This window comes from Orycteropus afer, unplaced genomic scaffold, assembly GCF_000298275.1.
Source record: "Orycteropus afer afer isolate SDZICR_OR568_19922 unplaced genomic scaffold, OryAfe1.0 scaffold00133, whole genome shotgun sequence".
NCBI lineage: Eukaryota > Metazoa > Chordata > Mammalia > Tubulidentata > Orycteropodidae > Orycteropus > Orycteropus afer.
This window is the reverse complement of record NW_006921720.1, coordinates 896224-913369: the sequence shown is the minus strand read 5'-3', so window position 1 is coordinate 913369 and position 17146 is coordinate 896224. Positions and strand designations below refer to the sequence as shown.

General features: G+C 38.0%; 1 protein-coding gene across 1 annotated transcript in view; it reads right to left on the bottom strand.

Annotated features, from left to right (window-relative positions):
* The window catches only part of ADGRB3 (adhesion G protein-coupled receptor B3), a 1013812-nt gene that overhangs the window by 502088 nt on the left and 494578 nt on the right, over nt 1-17146 (bottom strand). Inside the window, exon 10 of the mRNA XM_007945182.1 lies at nt 1347-1415. Within this exon, the coding sequence (XP_007943373.1) occupies nt 1347-1415 (69 nt within the window). The remainder of the gene's footprint in view (nt 1-1346; nt 1416-17146) is intronic.

Here is a 17146-nt window from a genome sequence, read left to right as displayed (position 1 = left end):
TGTTCTTTCTCCTTCTCTAAAACAATATCAGGAACCACAAGGAATTTTCTGTCATAGAATTTAAACAGCTCTCATTTTTGGAAATTTCATGATATTAATCACCCTTTGCACTACTACTGGAAGACCTATTCATGCTGTAGCATTTATGAAAACGCCTGTTAGTAAAAGCTACAATATAGTGGTTTATTTTTATTTCAAATAATTAGTTTTTTTTTTTTTTTTTTAATAGCATTAAGGATTGTTACTACTGAAAACGTATTTAAAAGTTAAGAATATAGTTTAAGCAAAATCACAAGCAAATAGACGTACTGGTTTGAGGAGTTTCCATTAACTACAAGAAGTTATGCCACCATTCATTATTTGTTCAAGTTGGGACCTCACAGTAAATAATACCATCTGATGAGTTGCAGTCTTGTTTTAAAAAGGGTAGTATACATTTGTTCTAAATATATCCATAATTAATACTCTCCAGCATTCTAGAAAGACGTGCTTTGCCTCTGCAGCTGTATTCCAAGGAAAGACGCCATTTTCTTACAGTCAGTGAATGAGGCTATCCTCTAGAAGAATGCCAAGGACCAAGGACAAATGGAGAGTTCAAACTAGTCCTGCTGAAAGACAGATTCAGGATTTCAAACCAAGGAGTGATTTTTTTTTTTTCCCCTTGCTATGCTGAAAAGCACAGAAGTTGTACCTGATAATGAGGTGGCTCCACACTGGTCTATTTTTAGCCTCTATATGATAGGAATAAAAGGCATGGCTTACTCCTAAAGTCCCAGAAAAGAATTATGGATGGAAAATAGGAGAAACAGCTCACCTGAACCTCAGTAAATATTCATTCTTTCTTTCAAGATTGCATTGTTCTCATGGAATTTTTCACAAAAGTCAAGTAAAAAGCAATGAAATTGGTGCACTCATTTTTAAAATGCCAGTACAGAGTAGAACTGTCCCCATAGGGTTTCCAAGGATGCAAATCTTTACAGAAGTAGACGGCCACATTCTTCTGCCATGGGGCAACTGGTAGGTTCTAACCACTGACTTTTGGTAGCAGCTGGGCTCTTTAAGTACTTTGCCAAATGTATATATATATATATATTATGAATTCATTCCTTAAAGTAAATAATTATTTTAACCTGTTCATTTTTTTTTCACATTTATAAATATAATCCATTCCATATACTAATATGATAAAAAGATCACTCATTTTCTCTAAATTTGGCAGGACATACTATGGAATGATTTTCTAAAAACCTTTTCATGTTCTTGGAATAGTAAGCAGGTAATCTCTACAAAAAAAAATTCAAACTTTACTTAGCCAACTTTAATTTCTGAAATAATTCAAGTCTTACCTGCTGTGCATCTTCCCACTTTTCCTTGTTTTCTTCATCTAGAAGGTTGCTAACTATTTGAAAGAAGTTCTGTAAATTAGATAAGAGGTTTAATATTACATGAGAGAATATACTTTACAAAAACATCCATTTGGGCTGATTTTGTGGCTTACTGCTGTTGTTATCATGTGCCATCGAGTCGTCTCTGACTCATAGCAACCCCTCCGTGGGTTTCCTTCTTGGGTTTTCTATGGAAGTAGATTGCCCAATCTTCCTTCCGAGGAATGGCTGGTGGGTTTGAACTGCCAACTTTCTGGTTAGCTGTCATGTGCTTTAGGCACTATGCCACCAGAGCTCCCAATTTTATGGCAAGGGTATAAAAACTTTATAATAGTGCTTTGTGATCCTAATGGATTGTTCTAGGAGATCACTGAGAACCTTTATTAGCACTATAATTTCAGGGTTTCTATGTAACTTCACATATACACCTCACCTCAGAAGAAATCACAGTAGGTAAAACAAAATCATCTGTTCTATTATGGTCCATATTCTAGTCAATGAAATCAATATAAAATTCTATAACAAAAGTGTGTGTGTGTGTGTGTATACACACACACACACACACATATATATATGTTGTTGTGTTGTTGTTGTTGTTATGTGCCGTCAAGTCAGACCTGACTCATAGTGACCCCTCCTTGGATTTCCAAGGCAGTATCACTACAGAAGTAGATTGCCCCATCTTCTTTCCAAAGAGTGGCTGGTGGGTTTGAATCACCAGCCTTCTGGTTAGCAGTCAAGTGCCTTAGGCACTGCGCTACCAGAGCTCCCAAAAGTCACTAGTATATGTCTCATTGCAAGTTATCCTATCAATTTTCAACCATGATTACTACATATTCTGTTGTTCTGAAATACATTATAGTGAGGACCATGACTATAGACAAAGCTGAGGCAAATGACAGACACTCTCAGAATTCTGGATCTGCCCTTTCTGGATATTTCACTTTGTCTCTTAGCTTGTGTCCTTCATTTTTGGAATGGTGGTAACAGAACTACCTCTTGCAAAGATTAAATGAAAATTTCCAAGTAACTGCCATATAGCACATGGGTAAAGGGCTCAATACATCTTAATTATTTTTAAATTGGACTCCCTGGCTGTGTAAATAGTTAACATGCTTTGCTGCTAACTGAAAGTTTGAAGGTTCAAGTCCACCCAGAGGCACTTCAAAAGAAAGGCTTGGTGATCTACTTCTGAAATATCAGCCACTGAAAACCCTGTGGAGCACAGTTCTACTCTGACACATATGGGGTCACCATGCATTGGATTATCTTGATGCAACTGTTTTTAAAAAATTATTCTTTACACTTCTGCCCTTTGCCAATAAGTCACAATGCACAATGGAGCTGGAATCAATTTGATTGCAACTTTTTTTTTTAAATTATTCTTTACACTTCTGCCCTTTGCCAGCAACTCACAATGAAGTAACATTTTCCTAATAAAGTTTCAAACCTTTGTCAATCCACCCCTTCTTAACTACCTATGGAGGACTTGCTTGCTTTATCTTAGTCTAGCAGTGCCCATGGGAGCTATGGTAGCACAGTGCCTAAGGCACTTGACTGCTAACCAGAAGGCTGGTGGTTCAAACCCACCAGCCACTCCTTGGAAGAAAGGTTGAGCAATGTACTTCCATAGTGATACTGTCTCAGAAACCCAAGGAGGGGTCGCTATGAGTTGGGTCTGAATTGACGGCACATAACAACAATAGCAGTGCCCATATTAAATTATTGGTTTTCTTTTTCTATGCAGACAGGCATCTTTTAGTGCTCATTTTTCATTTCCTGTGTACATATAACAAAGAATGAGGCTTAGTTCAGCTTTGTAACTGTCTATATCACTCGTTAGGTTTTTTTTGGATTTGGGTGAATGTTTACAGAGCAAATTTATTTTCCATACAATGATTTAGTTCTGATCTCAGCATCATGTAGGCTGAGGTTTTCATGGTTCACTAGTCCCTTGGACTAATCATTTCCATATGTCTTTGGTTTTCTTTATTCTTCTTTGTTCCAGATGCAGAGAGACCAATAGCTGCATCTTAGATGGCCGTTTGCAAGCTTTAAAGACCCCAGTTACTATTTACCAAAGTAGGATGTAGAACAATGTTTTTGTGTAGTAGGTTATACCAACTGAGCTTAATGTCCCCTACAACCATGGTCCCGAGCCCATGGACCCAGTGACTCACTCCTGCAGGGTGCTTGGCTGTAGCTAAGAAGTTATCATAACTTTGTCCCATTAGCTCTATTAATATATGGACATTCTTATAGCACATACAAATACACATGTAGAAATATCATCTGCCAAACAAATATGGTCATGGGTATATTCCCTTTTGCCTAGACATACCTGATCATTTAGCTTCTCTACCTATTTATCCACCCATAGATGAACGTTTGCTATTACTGATAATGCAATATTGTGTATGTAAAAATTTTTATCTTTATTAGCTGTACCTCTGGTGCATCTCTCCGTGTCTTCCTTTTCCTTAGTGTTATTGTGTTGACCACTCACTGTTAGTACACTGCTTCTCTCTTCACCCAAATCAATACTTTTCTGAGGATATTTTTCTTCTTTTAAACAAAGAAAGACCTTTCTGTCCTCTTACTAGTTTTTGCCATCAAGATATAGAAGAAAGCCAGGGTGCCCACTGATGATAAGGTCAAAGAAGACCTAAGAAGCATGAAGTGAAGCCATGGCCTGAACCTTCATGTCAAGCTACATAGATGGTGTCACCTGCTTGCGACCTCAAAGTCCATGGCTTCTAATTGATCTGTACATAATTCAGCAGGAATACTGCCTATATACTAAGACACTAGCATGGGGCGAGACTCCCTTGATAGCAGAAATAATCATGAATTTTTAGTTTCATCAGTCTTCTGTAACTGGTATTTCAAAACAGACATTTTTTCTAATTCAAATATATTCACCTGGGTGTTTTTAGAAGAAAAAAAAGTCTGCTTCATTTCCTCTACTCTTGTGGTTTGAGGCTGTTAGTGTCTATATTTAATTGCCCTATTTGTGCTATTTATTTTAATAGTTCCTGGCAATCACAAGGTTGAAACTCTTTTCAAGTCATAACCTTTACAAAAGTTACAGAATATTTTATGCAACTCTTGAAAAATTTGCAAGTCTGTTTTAGACCCATTTCAATTCGTTTAACCTTTTTTGCACTACTTGCCATTTTTTCCACTTAAATACTTCCTGGTTGGAATGATTACATTTTAAGGGCTTAGTCCATTGAGCTGTAACTCTACCTATAGGCAGAAAAAATTAACCTTCAGAGTTCTCCAATTTCCTATGGCTGGTTAACTCAGTAGGGGACATGGTACTAATGAGGCAAATGTTGCAAATTTCATCCCTATACAGGCCGTTAGCTGTGCTGAGGTCCATGACTCTGGCCTGTGTCCTAACCCCTGCCAGCTTTCAGACAAAATGCATGCTGCTAACAAGAGACACCAAGAGAATGGGAAACAATTGGTGCAAATATATCTCCATTTCTGGGAAAACATTTCACAAAACACGTTTTACTGACAGAGGTCAGTGACTCTGCACTTTACATGGAAGCCAGTGCACACACACAGTTCCTTGATAAAAATGATAAATTCAGAGTTCTGTTTTGAAAATTCAACACAAAGTATACATAAAAAACACAAATTATTAAAATATACATTCAACTAACTAAACAGAGAACATAAAAAAATGTTTTGTACCTTTCTCCAAGGCTGATAAATTGGAAAAGCAGTACAGAATCAAGATTCTGCCACAGAACATGTTCTCTTTCAATCTCATTGTAGATTGGATTTGGAAACAATCCGCAGTATCACCCTGATGAATTGGGGCCACCTCAGAAACCCAAGGAGGGATCACTATGATTGGAAATGACTCCACGACAGTGAGTAAGGCACATTGTGAGCTAAGCCTGAGTATCTCTGGGGATGTGGTTCATGGGGGAGTGACTCTTTCTTATTCACCTGTGTATCCTCAGCATAACAATGTCTGGGTCCAGTGCAGATATTTAACAAAGTTCTAAGTCATAGATATAACGAACTTACAAAGTTAATACCTCAAGTGTTCTAAGACCCGAACACCATTTCTTTGAGCTCACTATGCACCAACTTGCTTCACATATATGGAGAAAAGAATTAAATTATATACATATATATGTGTGTGTGTGTGTGTGTGTGTGTTTCAGCAGAGCTAGCTGGCATAGATGGATACATGTTGTTGTTGTTGTTATGTGCCGTCGAGTCAAACTCGACTCATAGCAACCCCTCCTTGGGTTTCCGAGGCAGTATCACTATGGAAGTAGGATTGCCCAACCTTCCTTCTGAAGAGTGGTTGGTGGGTTTGAACCTCCAGCCGTCTAGTTAGCAGGCAAGTGTCTTAGCCACTATGCTACCAGAGATGGATACACAGATGCCAATTATCTTTGACATTTTTTTCCAGAGATCATACAGATAGAACTGCATTGAACTAACTAGAATTTTTAAAAGAGGACTCATTACAATTCAAATCACTGGACTGTATTTTTGAAGGAAGTGTGAAGCATCTTCCATTGAAGCAGAACTACTTGCTTAGAGTTCTTTAAAAGTACTAACGGTGGTGATATCTCCCTTTTGATGATTTATGGATAAGGTCACTTATGTCACACCATAAAAGCATCTGACAGTATTTTTATTTTTTTCTCATCAACCCTAATTTCTTGCATGATTTGAAAAATGGAGCATCCTTGGGCACTTGAAGTTGGCAGATCTTGTTTAAAATTTTCTATATCATTTTTTAACTGTACTTCTGGATAAATGCTGCTTACCCATGTCATACTTTCCTTATCTATGAAAGAGGAATGATAACAGCTGCCATGCAGAGCAGTTGTGTTTCTTGGAGCTAATTCTTAGCAAAGTACCTGATGCATGGTAAGTGCTTACTATAAGGTGGCTTTATGATTTTATTTCCTTTGTGTTTGTTATCTGTTTTTTTATATGTCTGGTCGCATGATTTGTGTCTATAGCACATTATAGCTAATATGCACCTATAATATTAATATAGACCTACATGACCAGTGACACTGTCTCCTATCCTTTTTTAACATCTCGTCCTCTCTGGGCAATATGTAGAGCACAGAACTGATTCACCACTAACTTCAGGCTTATATTTTGTTCAGCAGAAAACTCTGCCTAGAAATGGGCTCTTAAAGGAGGGGTTTTAAGAGTAGTTATTATTAAACATGTATTGTGAGAGAGGCACTGTGCCAAATGGTTGTGGGACAGAAAGGTCAATGAGGCATGATTCTGCTTCTCCTTTGAAGAAAGCATTTGAAGATTTTTGCAGTAAAAATACGTTACAAGGATAAGCACAAATGCCTCTGCCACATCCAAAACTCAAGTCCTAGATTTGTATGAAACAGAAAATATACTCCCTTTTATGAAAAGTGGTACACAACGCTTTGTTCTTACTTTTGATTGACTTCTGCTTGATGGATTCTACATGGATTATATGTAATATTTTATAAATATACTGAAGCAGCCTTAGCATTTAGCTTTTGCAGAGTTCCTCATGGAAAAAGTGCTGTAGATTAGGCTAGCAATTTGGGATATCTGAGCTATAGAAAATGTGTACATAGAGAAACAGAGACAAGCACTAAGGAATAACATTTAATAACGTAGAGCTGAATATCTGAAAGAATTCTGATGGCTCTGACTAAGATATAGGGGGATCCATGAACTAAGTTTAAAGGTTAAACAAGGAATCAGGGACAAGCCATTAAGATAAGGATGCAGAGATCACTGGATAGCCACAAGGCCATTCATGATTCAACTCCTTCATCCTCTCCAACTTTATCTTTTGTTATTTGCCTCAGAGTATCTATACTGTAGGGCCACTGGCCTTTCATGAGCATCCCAAACTCTTTTCTGCCTTGCTCACAGACATATCTCTATCTTTATTTCTATCTATTTATCTATCTGGGCTACTATTCCCTCTTAGGGACTGCTCTACTGCATATACTTTATTTGGATAACCAGTTATTATCCTTCATATCTAGGTTTAGATACCATTTTCTCAAAAATTTTATGCCTGCTAACTCCATGCCTCCCTGTCTTATTTCCTCTCATTGCACTGTAAAGTCTTCTTTTGATTCTCATGCAATCTCCAGGTAATGAATGTCTGACTTATGGCCAGCTTCTACTTGCCCTTTAATTGCAGGGTTTTGAACTGATTTTGTCATGGCTGATGAAGCAAAACTGCAACTGACTCGAATTTTTACAATTTGAGTGATTTGTCACAGTCATTGGATTGGGAAAGATTACAAGTGAAAGCCCTAGAATAGGAGACTCAGAAGAGGCATAGTGAGCTTTTCAAGAGCCTGATGCATGAGATTGGATTACTGGCAGCACTGTGGATAGCCACATACTTTCAAAGCTATGGAGTTGGCAACTATCTTTGAGCAGGGCACTGCCATCTTTGAAGTCCTGCTTTAATGTTATGTAAATGTGTCCTCATTTTGAAATGATTGAACCAACCCCTACTTGCAACAAATTCTTCATCACAGTCACCTTCACTTATCCTTCATATCTAGGTTTAGATCTAGGTTTGCCGCACATGCAGCTTTTATATCATTGAAAAGACTTCAAGCCTTTTCTTGTATTAAAGTAAAGCTAAATAATAACTCTATGAACTTTCTGACTGACTTTTAAATTCTTAAAGATACAGTTAAGAATAGATCTCATTTGCACCTTGGGGACTGCCTGTGTATATCACAATTTTAATTATTACTTATCTGCATGAGGATTAGTTTAGTGCTCGCTCTTCTACCAGTCTATAATCTTCTTGTGTGCCATCAAGCCAATTCTAACACATCCCTGTAGGATAGAGTAGAACTGCCCTATAGGGTTTCCTAGGCTATAAATTTTATGATTATCAGGTTTTTTCTCTCACAGAGCACCCAGGTGGGTTTGAAACACCAAACTTTAGGTTAGTAGCCAAGCAAAGCACTTAACCATTGAACCATCAGGGTTTCTTAGTCTATAATCTGTTGTTGTTCTTAATCAAGTTGATTCTGACTCATAGTGACCCCCTGTTCAACAAAATGAAACACTGGTTCTATACCACCCTCACAATCATTGTTACAGTCTATTGTTGTTAGCTGCCATCGAGTCTATAAGGGTCTATAACGTACTGGGAATTATTTCAGTTTTATTCACTGTTATGTCCCTAGTGCACAGCAAAATTTAAACATTCAAATACTGACAGCTGATTGAGTGCCTACTGTGTATATAGCAATCAAACTAGTCATTGGGGAAATTAAAACAATAAGTGATCACCCTGACTTAAAGGAAATGCTAAGTCAGATGTTCAGAACTGCAAACCAAGCACTGCACAGAAAACAGTCTCCAGGGTGTCCACCTTAAAAACAACAAGAAAATCTTCTAGTTATTTCACCAAAATTCACAGTGGTGTCCATTTACTTGCTGCCTTCTCTCCACAAAAACACCTTTCCCTGCCATGTCCAGTGACACCATGGTCTTCACTATGTCCAGGGAAAGAGACCTGACACATTTTTCCAAGTAAGAAAATAGATTATTTTCAGCAAATATGGGATCAAGCTTTTCCTGTTTTAAATAGTCTCCTGAAGTCTAAAGACCATCCTTCAGCATAGATGTATGAGAAGCTGCGGGACCTAATGAATGAAGAAACAACAGCTGTGGATGTTTGACCATGGTCCTCAAGGTTTGACAGGGTAACAATCAAGAAAAGGGCTTCCTCCTCCATAAGCACACAGCTCATTTTTTATCAGACAGCTAATCCTACTCATACATCTCTATTATCTCCACCCCTTTATTCCATGGCAGAATTTATTTGGTGTTAGGAATGCAGCTTTGTTCAGCACAAGACTGGCAAAAGGTGAGTTATAAAAAGATAAGCCAGGTAGCAAAGTGGAAGGGATTTCCAAAGTAGATAAACATTGGAGAACGGGATAGCACTCTGGAAGCTTTATCAAGAGCCCAAAATAGAGATTATGAAGATCTGAAGTAAAGTATTGGTAGTGGAAATGGAAAGGCAGGAAAAACATGGAAAATACTCAAAAAGCTGAATTTTACTTATTTATTTGAGAAGCACTTTTTGAGCACTTACTATATGCTTGGAATTGTTTTAAGTGCTGGGGATACAACAGCAAACAAGACACATATGTATGTTCCTGTCCTGAGTTTGCATTATAGCAGATGATGAGAAGCAATAAGTAGGTAAACAAATGAATAAATCATTTCTTATGTTGTTGTTGTTAGGTGCGTTGAGTTGGCTCTGCCTCCTAGCGACCCTGCGTAAAACAGAATGAAATGCTGCCCGGTTGTGTGCCATCTTCACAATCCTTGCTATATTTGAGCCCACTGTTGCAGCAACTGTGTCAATCCATCTCATTGAGGGTCTTCCCCTGTTTCACTGACCCTCCACTTTACTGACCATGATAACCTTCTCCAGGGAATGGTCCCTTCTGATAATATGACCAAAGTAGGTGAGATAAGGTCTGGCCATTCCCACATCCAAGGAGCATTCCAAAGGCTGCACTTCTTCCTGGACAGATCTGTTAGTTCTTCTGGCAGTCCATGATACTTTCAGTATTCTATGTCAACACCACAAGTCAAAAGCATCAACTCTTCTTTTGTCTTCCTTGCCCATTATCATATTGTTTATAGGAATAGAAAGTGATTAGGTCATGTAAGCATGTGTCAGTTGTGTAAGACTATTTTAAATAGAGTAATAATTAAAAAAAAAAAAAAAAAAAAACCTCACTGTCAATGAGTCTAATTCAACTCATAGCAACCCCTCCTTGGGCTTCTGAGGTGGTATCACTATGGAAATAGATTGCCCAGTCTTCTTCTGAGGAGTGGCTGGTGGGTTTGAACCACCAGCCTTCTAGTTAGCAGTCAAATGCCTTAGACACTATGCCACCTGAGCTCCCTTAAATGGAATAGTCAGCAGGAAAGATCTTCCAAAAGAGGTGACATTTGAACAGAAAGCAGAATGAAGAAAAGGAGGCAGCCATGGGAGAGCAGGAGAATGAGAGTTCCAGAACAAAATGAAAAGAGAAAGTGCAAAGTCCCTGGGTGGGAGACAATTTGGACAAGTTTGAGGAGCAGAAAGAAAGACAATGGGGGTGGACAGCTATTAAATGGAATTGGCAGGGGAAGAGAGGTGCAGATAACGTGGAATTAGTAAGATAGGTATGAGAAAGATCAAATGGGGCCTTGAACTCAAGGTTATACAATGTGAATTTCATTAAAAATAAAATATTGTCTTTGGCTGCTGAATGAATAGTAAAGTAAGACTGGAAACAGGGAGATCTTAATCTGTCTAATTAGTTGGGCAAAAGATGATGGTAGATATGTCAACAGATTCATGGTTCAGAGAAAAAATATGACATGGTGACAGATTGCACAGGAGGGAAAATATAATATCAAAAAGCTCTTGGCTTAGGTAATTTAGGATGATGATGCCAGTAGTCATGGTGAATACCTCAGAAAAAAATAGTAAGGTTGAAAGGAGAGATGGTGAGCTTAGTTTTGTTCAAGTTGAATATAAGGAATCTACTATAGAACTAAGAGAAGATGACAAGTAGACAGTTGTAACTCAAGCATGAAACTCAAAATGTAGATAAATGTGAATCACTTGTTCTAGTTGAAAACTGAAGACTACTTAAAAAAAAGAATTACCAGAAATAGAGGCAAATGAGATGCAGTCAAGGATAAAACACAGAGGAACAGTAGAGAAGAAGAGGAATAAGTAAAAGAGATGAGTATCTAGGAAGGGAAGCAGCAGTGACAGAATGAAATGAATTCAGAAAGAAGGCTCTCCATGGGGATATTAAACTAGAGCAAACAAGCCAGGCATTTAAAAATCCAAAGATAGCTCAAAGTATAGAGCAGCAGCTCTCATAACATTTTTTTTTTCAGTCTTAATGCACATGGTTGATGACATTTGCATGTGTGATATACTAGACCTTGGACACACCTAGATTATAGATTAAATCATGGATGAGAAATGTCTCATTCCCTCTGTGCAGGCTGGAACTATACTCCATAGTCTTCCATTCAAGAAAGCATGTAGGAATGAAATAAGTAAGAGAAACTTTGTTATATCAATAGTCTTCAGTTTGTTTTAATGTATTTGTCTTAAAAAAATAATCCTTAAGTAGTGTTTCAACTATTTTTATAATAGGTAAATAGACAAAAATAATTCATTATTGCTCAGGAAAAAAGAGTCACAATGCTAGATCCCTTATGCAGTGTATCTATCCAAACAGTAGATGAACTGGTCATCAGCAATTAGAAGCTATTTGGACTTCATTAAAGGTTTAGGAAGGAAGGAGATTATAATCCCAGAAGCTCCCTAACAAGTGTCAGGGATCAAGATATATTATAATAGGACAGACAGATTAGAATTTCCGGGAGATGAATATGTTTTCTAACTTCATAACCTAAGCTCAAATTAATCTTGTTCAATTTAAACATTGTCTTATTCTATTACTAGTAGCCATAAAGGAGCTGTGGCAGCATAGTACCTAAGGCACTTGAGTGCTAACCAGAAGCCTGGCAGTTCAAACCCCTCAGCCACTCCTCAGAGGGAAGACTGGACAATCTACTTCACTACTTTCTGAGGAGTGATACTACTTCAGAAACCCAAGAAACCCAAGGAGGTGTTGCTATGAGTCGGGTCCAACTCCATGGCACATAACAACAACAACAACAGTAGCCATAATCACATAAGAAACCTGTCCCTGCAACAACAATCCTCAGATTATAAAACCAAGACAGGAACAGCTCACAGGACAGGGCAATCACATTCCTCATATCTCGAGAACAAAGAAGGGAAACTTCAAAAGAAGTATTGCAAAAGTAAGTTTTCTACTTAGATGGCATTCCTGATAACAGGAATAGATGTTTTTGAGATGTCTTCTAACCCACTACCTGTGGTCAGGTTAACCAGTTTTGGAGCTTGTGCACCCCTGCCCTCCTTTACTGCCTGATGAACTAAAATGGCCGATCCACGATGAGATCAAGACTCCAACCAAGAGCAAACAGCATAATACACCTACGCAGAAGAAGTCACGACATCCATGTTGAAGCACACAGACTTCATCTTAGAAAGAGACTGCACATGCACCTAGCCTGAAGGAAGGTGAGGTCCATCATTAGGAATTTATCATAGCCTTACTGACTTTCACAAAAGGGTCAGGTAACCTGCCTGCCTACAGTCTTTGAAATCACATACCCCACGGCCTTAAAACTATTATTAAGACCCCTAGCTTGTAAGGATCAGGGAGACACATGCGGTGTTGTCTCTGGCCCTGTACATCTCCACCTTGCAAGGTTACTATCCTCTTATTAAATTTCTCTCTAACTACAGGTGACTTTCTACTCATTATTTCAGAACTCAGCCTGCAAAAATATGGAGAATATGATTCAGAGACAAGAAACTAGACAATAGGGCTGGACTGTCCAAGCTGGACCACTACAAGCTGCCAAATCTTGAGGAATGTGAAGGCAGATATTGAAAATTATACCCTAATATTCCTTAATTTTAGAAAAGCGCAGAGACATTAAGGACACTTTCTTTTTTATAAGTCACAAATGTCATAGAAGCTCTGACTCATTTTGAAAACAATATAAGAACATTGTTCCAGGAATCACTGGCTGTCTTTCACAGTAATCTCATTTGTTCTGCCATGTTATAAGACAATCTGACTTGCAGAGTTTCCAAAGAATGTGAATGGACAATGTTTTACACAAAGATAACGGTCCTTGAGATGAAGAACTTCATGAAAGAGCAGCAGATTGAATCTTTTCTGAGGTTCAGTGGTTGAGGAGAAGCTAAAGTGGGTGGCGGGAGGTGTGTGTCATTCAATCTTCAATGCTTTGGGGCATGAGCTTGGTGCTACCCTTCAGTCTTCATTTACATACAAAAAGCAAAAAAAGTCAGTGATACTAGTATGATTATATATGCTAAAATGAGAATTTCACAAAAGGCAAGCTGGAAGAGTAATCAACATTACAAAAACGTAACTGAGTGAAACAAAATCATCATTGAAATCATGCAAACAAAATAATTCCCCAAGTCTGAGCAGGCTTGGTTGACACTCCTACAGGCCACCATGTGCAAGACACACCCACATCACAAATTTATCCCCAGGACATGCCTCATGCAGCAGCCACAGCAGATCCTGTGCTGTGGGAAGATGGCTGGCACATATCTTCCTACAAAGACAACTCTCATCACTCTTCGAAGTTCTCTAATAACTTTTTTTAGGAAAATATTTGGTAACAAATAGAATCACAATAGAAATCTGTACAATCTTCTGATGCAAATCTCAATATTTTCTTGATGCTGAAGGAAATGATGAAGGATTCTGAAAAGGTGAAACCACCTATTAGAAGTTTTGATGTTTTTTCTTTCTTTTTCTATATTCAAATATAAATCCCTTGCTTAACTATTATGCATACTTTCTACTGTTCTATGCATAACAGCAAACAGCCATCTTCTAAGTCTGTTCATCATAAGATTTAATAATGTTGATTTGTAAAGGAAAACAGTGTTTTAACATCTTAATTTCTCATTTAAGCATCAACTCTTCTTTGGGGTTAAATTCCTTATTTTCCTGTTTGTAATAAAGGCAAGGCTTAAATAAGGCCTAGAAAGAGATGTTAGTTGGTCAAAGTTGTCTTTTCCACAGAGAAACAATGGGGAATCCTCTTAAGCTGTAAAGCACTGATAATAGATGCTGATGACTTGAAGAAGTGATTGTTGTAGATGACTTGGTTCCTACTGAGCCAAGAAACCAAACTTTTGATTTAAGCAATTGTCCTCAATGACTTGCTCTCTGACTTCAAAATAACCCTGTTCTTTCTTCCATGAAGACTAGTGTGTCTTTTCTCCCTCCCATCTTCCCTGGCACATTACTTGTCCTTCTCTTTTGTATCAAGTAACAGAAAACCAGTGCTCAACTCCTTAGCTGGTGCCATGGGAAATATCTGACCTTCCTTGCTTGGCAGGAGAGATATCAAAAATACGCATCAGCACTGGCAGCAGCTGCCTGTCATCCAGACTCTATTTGTGCTCTATCATTTATTGAGTTCTTTACTATATGCCTGGTACTGTGTGTTTTACGTACAGGTTTTCCTCAATATCCGTAAGTAGAGGGTTCCTATGAAATCTTTCATAAGCTGAAATGGCATAAACCAAAGAAGCAATTACCTGTAATTTATATGGGAAAAATTGTTGAGCATTCCCAGATTCAGAAATTAGCCTACCAAATCATACCAAATAACATGTTAAACCTAAAATAACACTAACATATAGTGTTCACAGACACAATTTAAAGCTATGGTGGCTTGCTGCTGAGATGCTGAGTGTAGTTCTCAGGGAAAGACCTTGATGACACCACTCTCGTTGCTCCAGGAGCACACTGCCCCTTAAACTGCTGCAAAACAAATGCTAAGCGCTTAGTTTCTTTTTTCACCTTTCCTCATGAAAGCGAAAATCCTCTTCAGATTTCTCTTGGTTAGGGAAAACAGGCATAAACATAGCTCTTTCATGAAAATGAAGTGGCAGAAAGTGAACTTTCAAAAAGCAGAGATATCTGTAAATAACTTGATCCCCATGTCAATCCTCCGAAGTAGATACTACTTCAACAGATGAGGTTTACCATTATATGATGGGATAATATGTATTACAGCAATACTTGTTCTCACAGTCATCAATCAGTCTTCTGTATGCAAAAGGTAAAGGTGTCTGGCACTGAAACTACAGAAGAAGAATACCCAAGGGTCTTCACTGGGTGACCTAACCCTATTTATGGTCAGAATGGGAAAGTGGCACAGTGCAACAAATACACTTGCTCATCAAGTGTTCCAGGATGTAATATACTCAACTTGGCTGAAATCACTGTCTCTGCTTTCAGTTCATTCACTTGGAAATATTTTTTGTTAGACTGTAGTGTGCATTTAAGAAAAATAATTAAAAACTGAGGTTTGACCTTCATGCTTAAATTCAATTACTGAGAAATTTTACAAACCTAGTGAAAGTGTTAGCTAAATGTGTTTTTCAAGTATTGAGGAGTATGAGTAACTTTTAAAAATAAAATATAAAAGAACATAAATGGATTATTGCTATCATAAAGGTAAATAAATATTGTTTTATAAAACTCACATTTTCATTTGTAAATTGATCTCAACTGTGTTTCTACAGTGAGGCACAGCCAAAAATCTTAAAAAGACATTTTGACAGAGCACAGATATCTAAACCCACCAGCCACTCCTCAGAAGAAAGGTTGGGCAATCTACTTCCGCAGTGATACCGCCTCGGAAACCCAAGGAGGGGTCACTATGAGTTGGGTCCGACTTGATGACACATAACAACAATAACAACACAGGACATCTAAGTAGAGACTGGTCTTTGCATTCAGGTGAATGATGAGAAAGTGTCTCAGGGACACTTTCTCACCATGGGTCTCCATGGGTACTTCTGAGTATGTATTCTTTAAATATCTTCCTTTTTTATCTTCCCATCTGAACTGCCTCAAGGACCTGCCATTCATCCATTGGGTGATCTCTCCACATTTTCTGATTCACTGACAGTGAAATATGTTTTCTTTCTTCCTCTGGAACACTACTATAGCCTCTCCATGGGTTTATATTCCCCCAAGACTCATTTATCCACCAATTCATGTTTTTTACTCTGGCCAGACATATTTTCAATAATACCACTTGGGTTTAGTAAACTTGGACATAGAAATCAAGTTCAAACTCCTCTGTGACATTGATCCTCTTGTCTTCATTATCTGCACTTTCCAACATGTTTTTCCCCCCAGTAATTTATATGGGAAAAATTGTACTGTTTGACTATTTATTCAGTGTTTCTATGCCTAATTCAAATTCAACTCCTTTTCTGTTACTATTTCAGGTCAGACCTCAATATTTCTATAATTCTTAGAAATGAGGCATGTTGTTGTTGTTGTTATATGCTGTTGAGTCAGCCCCAATTCATAGCAACCCCTTCTTGGCTTTCTGTGGCGGTATCTCTACGGAAGTAGATTGCCCAGTCTTCCTTCCGAGGAGTGGCTGGTGGGTTTGAACTGCCAGCCTTCTTCTGGTTAGCAGTCAAGTGCCTTAGACACTATGCTACCAGAGCTCCCGAAATGGGGCACACTGTACTTAAATGTCTCTACATCATTACCATAATCTAGTCTCATGTGTAATTTATTTTTTCCTTCAATAATTCATAATCAGTGTGACAGAAGGGCTTACCTTTAACTTTTAGGTTAAGAGTTACAATGCTAGCAATAATGGTGTTACTGAGTATCTACTATCTTCCAAGTCTTAACAAATACTGTGTATTTAACAAGTATTATTTCTAAAACTCACAACTACCCTGAAATATAAGCATTGATATTTCTTTTTATAGTCCCTATAGTTCCCAGATTTCACATGCATGTGAGGCAATTGAAAACCTAATGGCTTGGGTTAGTCGCATGGTAGTGTTCAAAGAGATGTCTTTGCTCTTCAGCAGTTTCAAAAGGTCTTTTGCAGCAGATTTGCCTAGTGTTCCAATTGCCTCATATGCATGGGAAAGTGGGACAATGAATAAGGAAGACTGAAGAAGAATTGATGCTTTTGAGTTGTGGAGTTGGCAAAGAATACTGGAAGTACCATGGACTGCCAGAAGAACTAACCAAGCTGTCCTGGAAGAAGTGTAGTTGGAATGTGCTTGGGAAGCG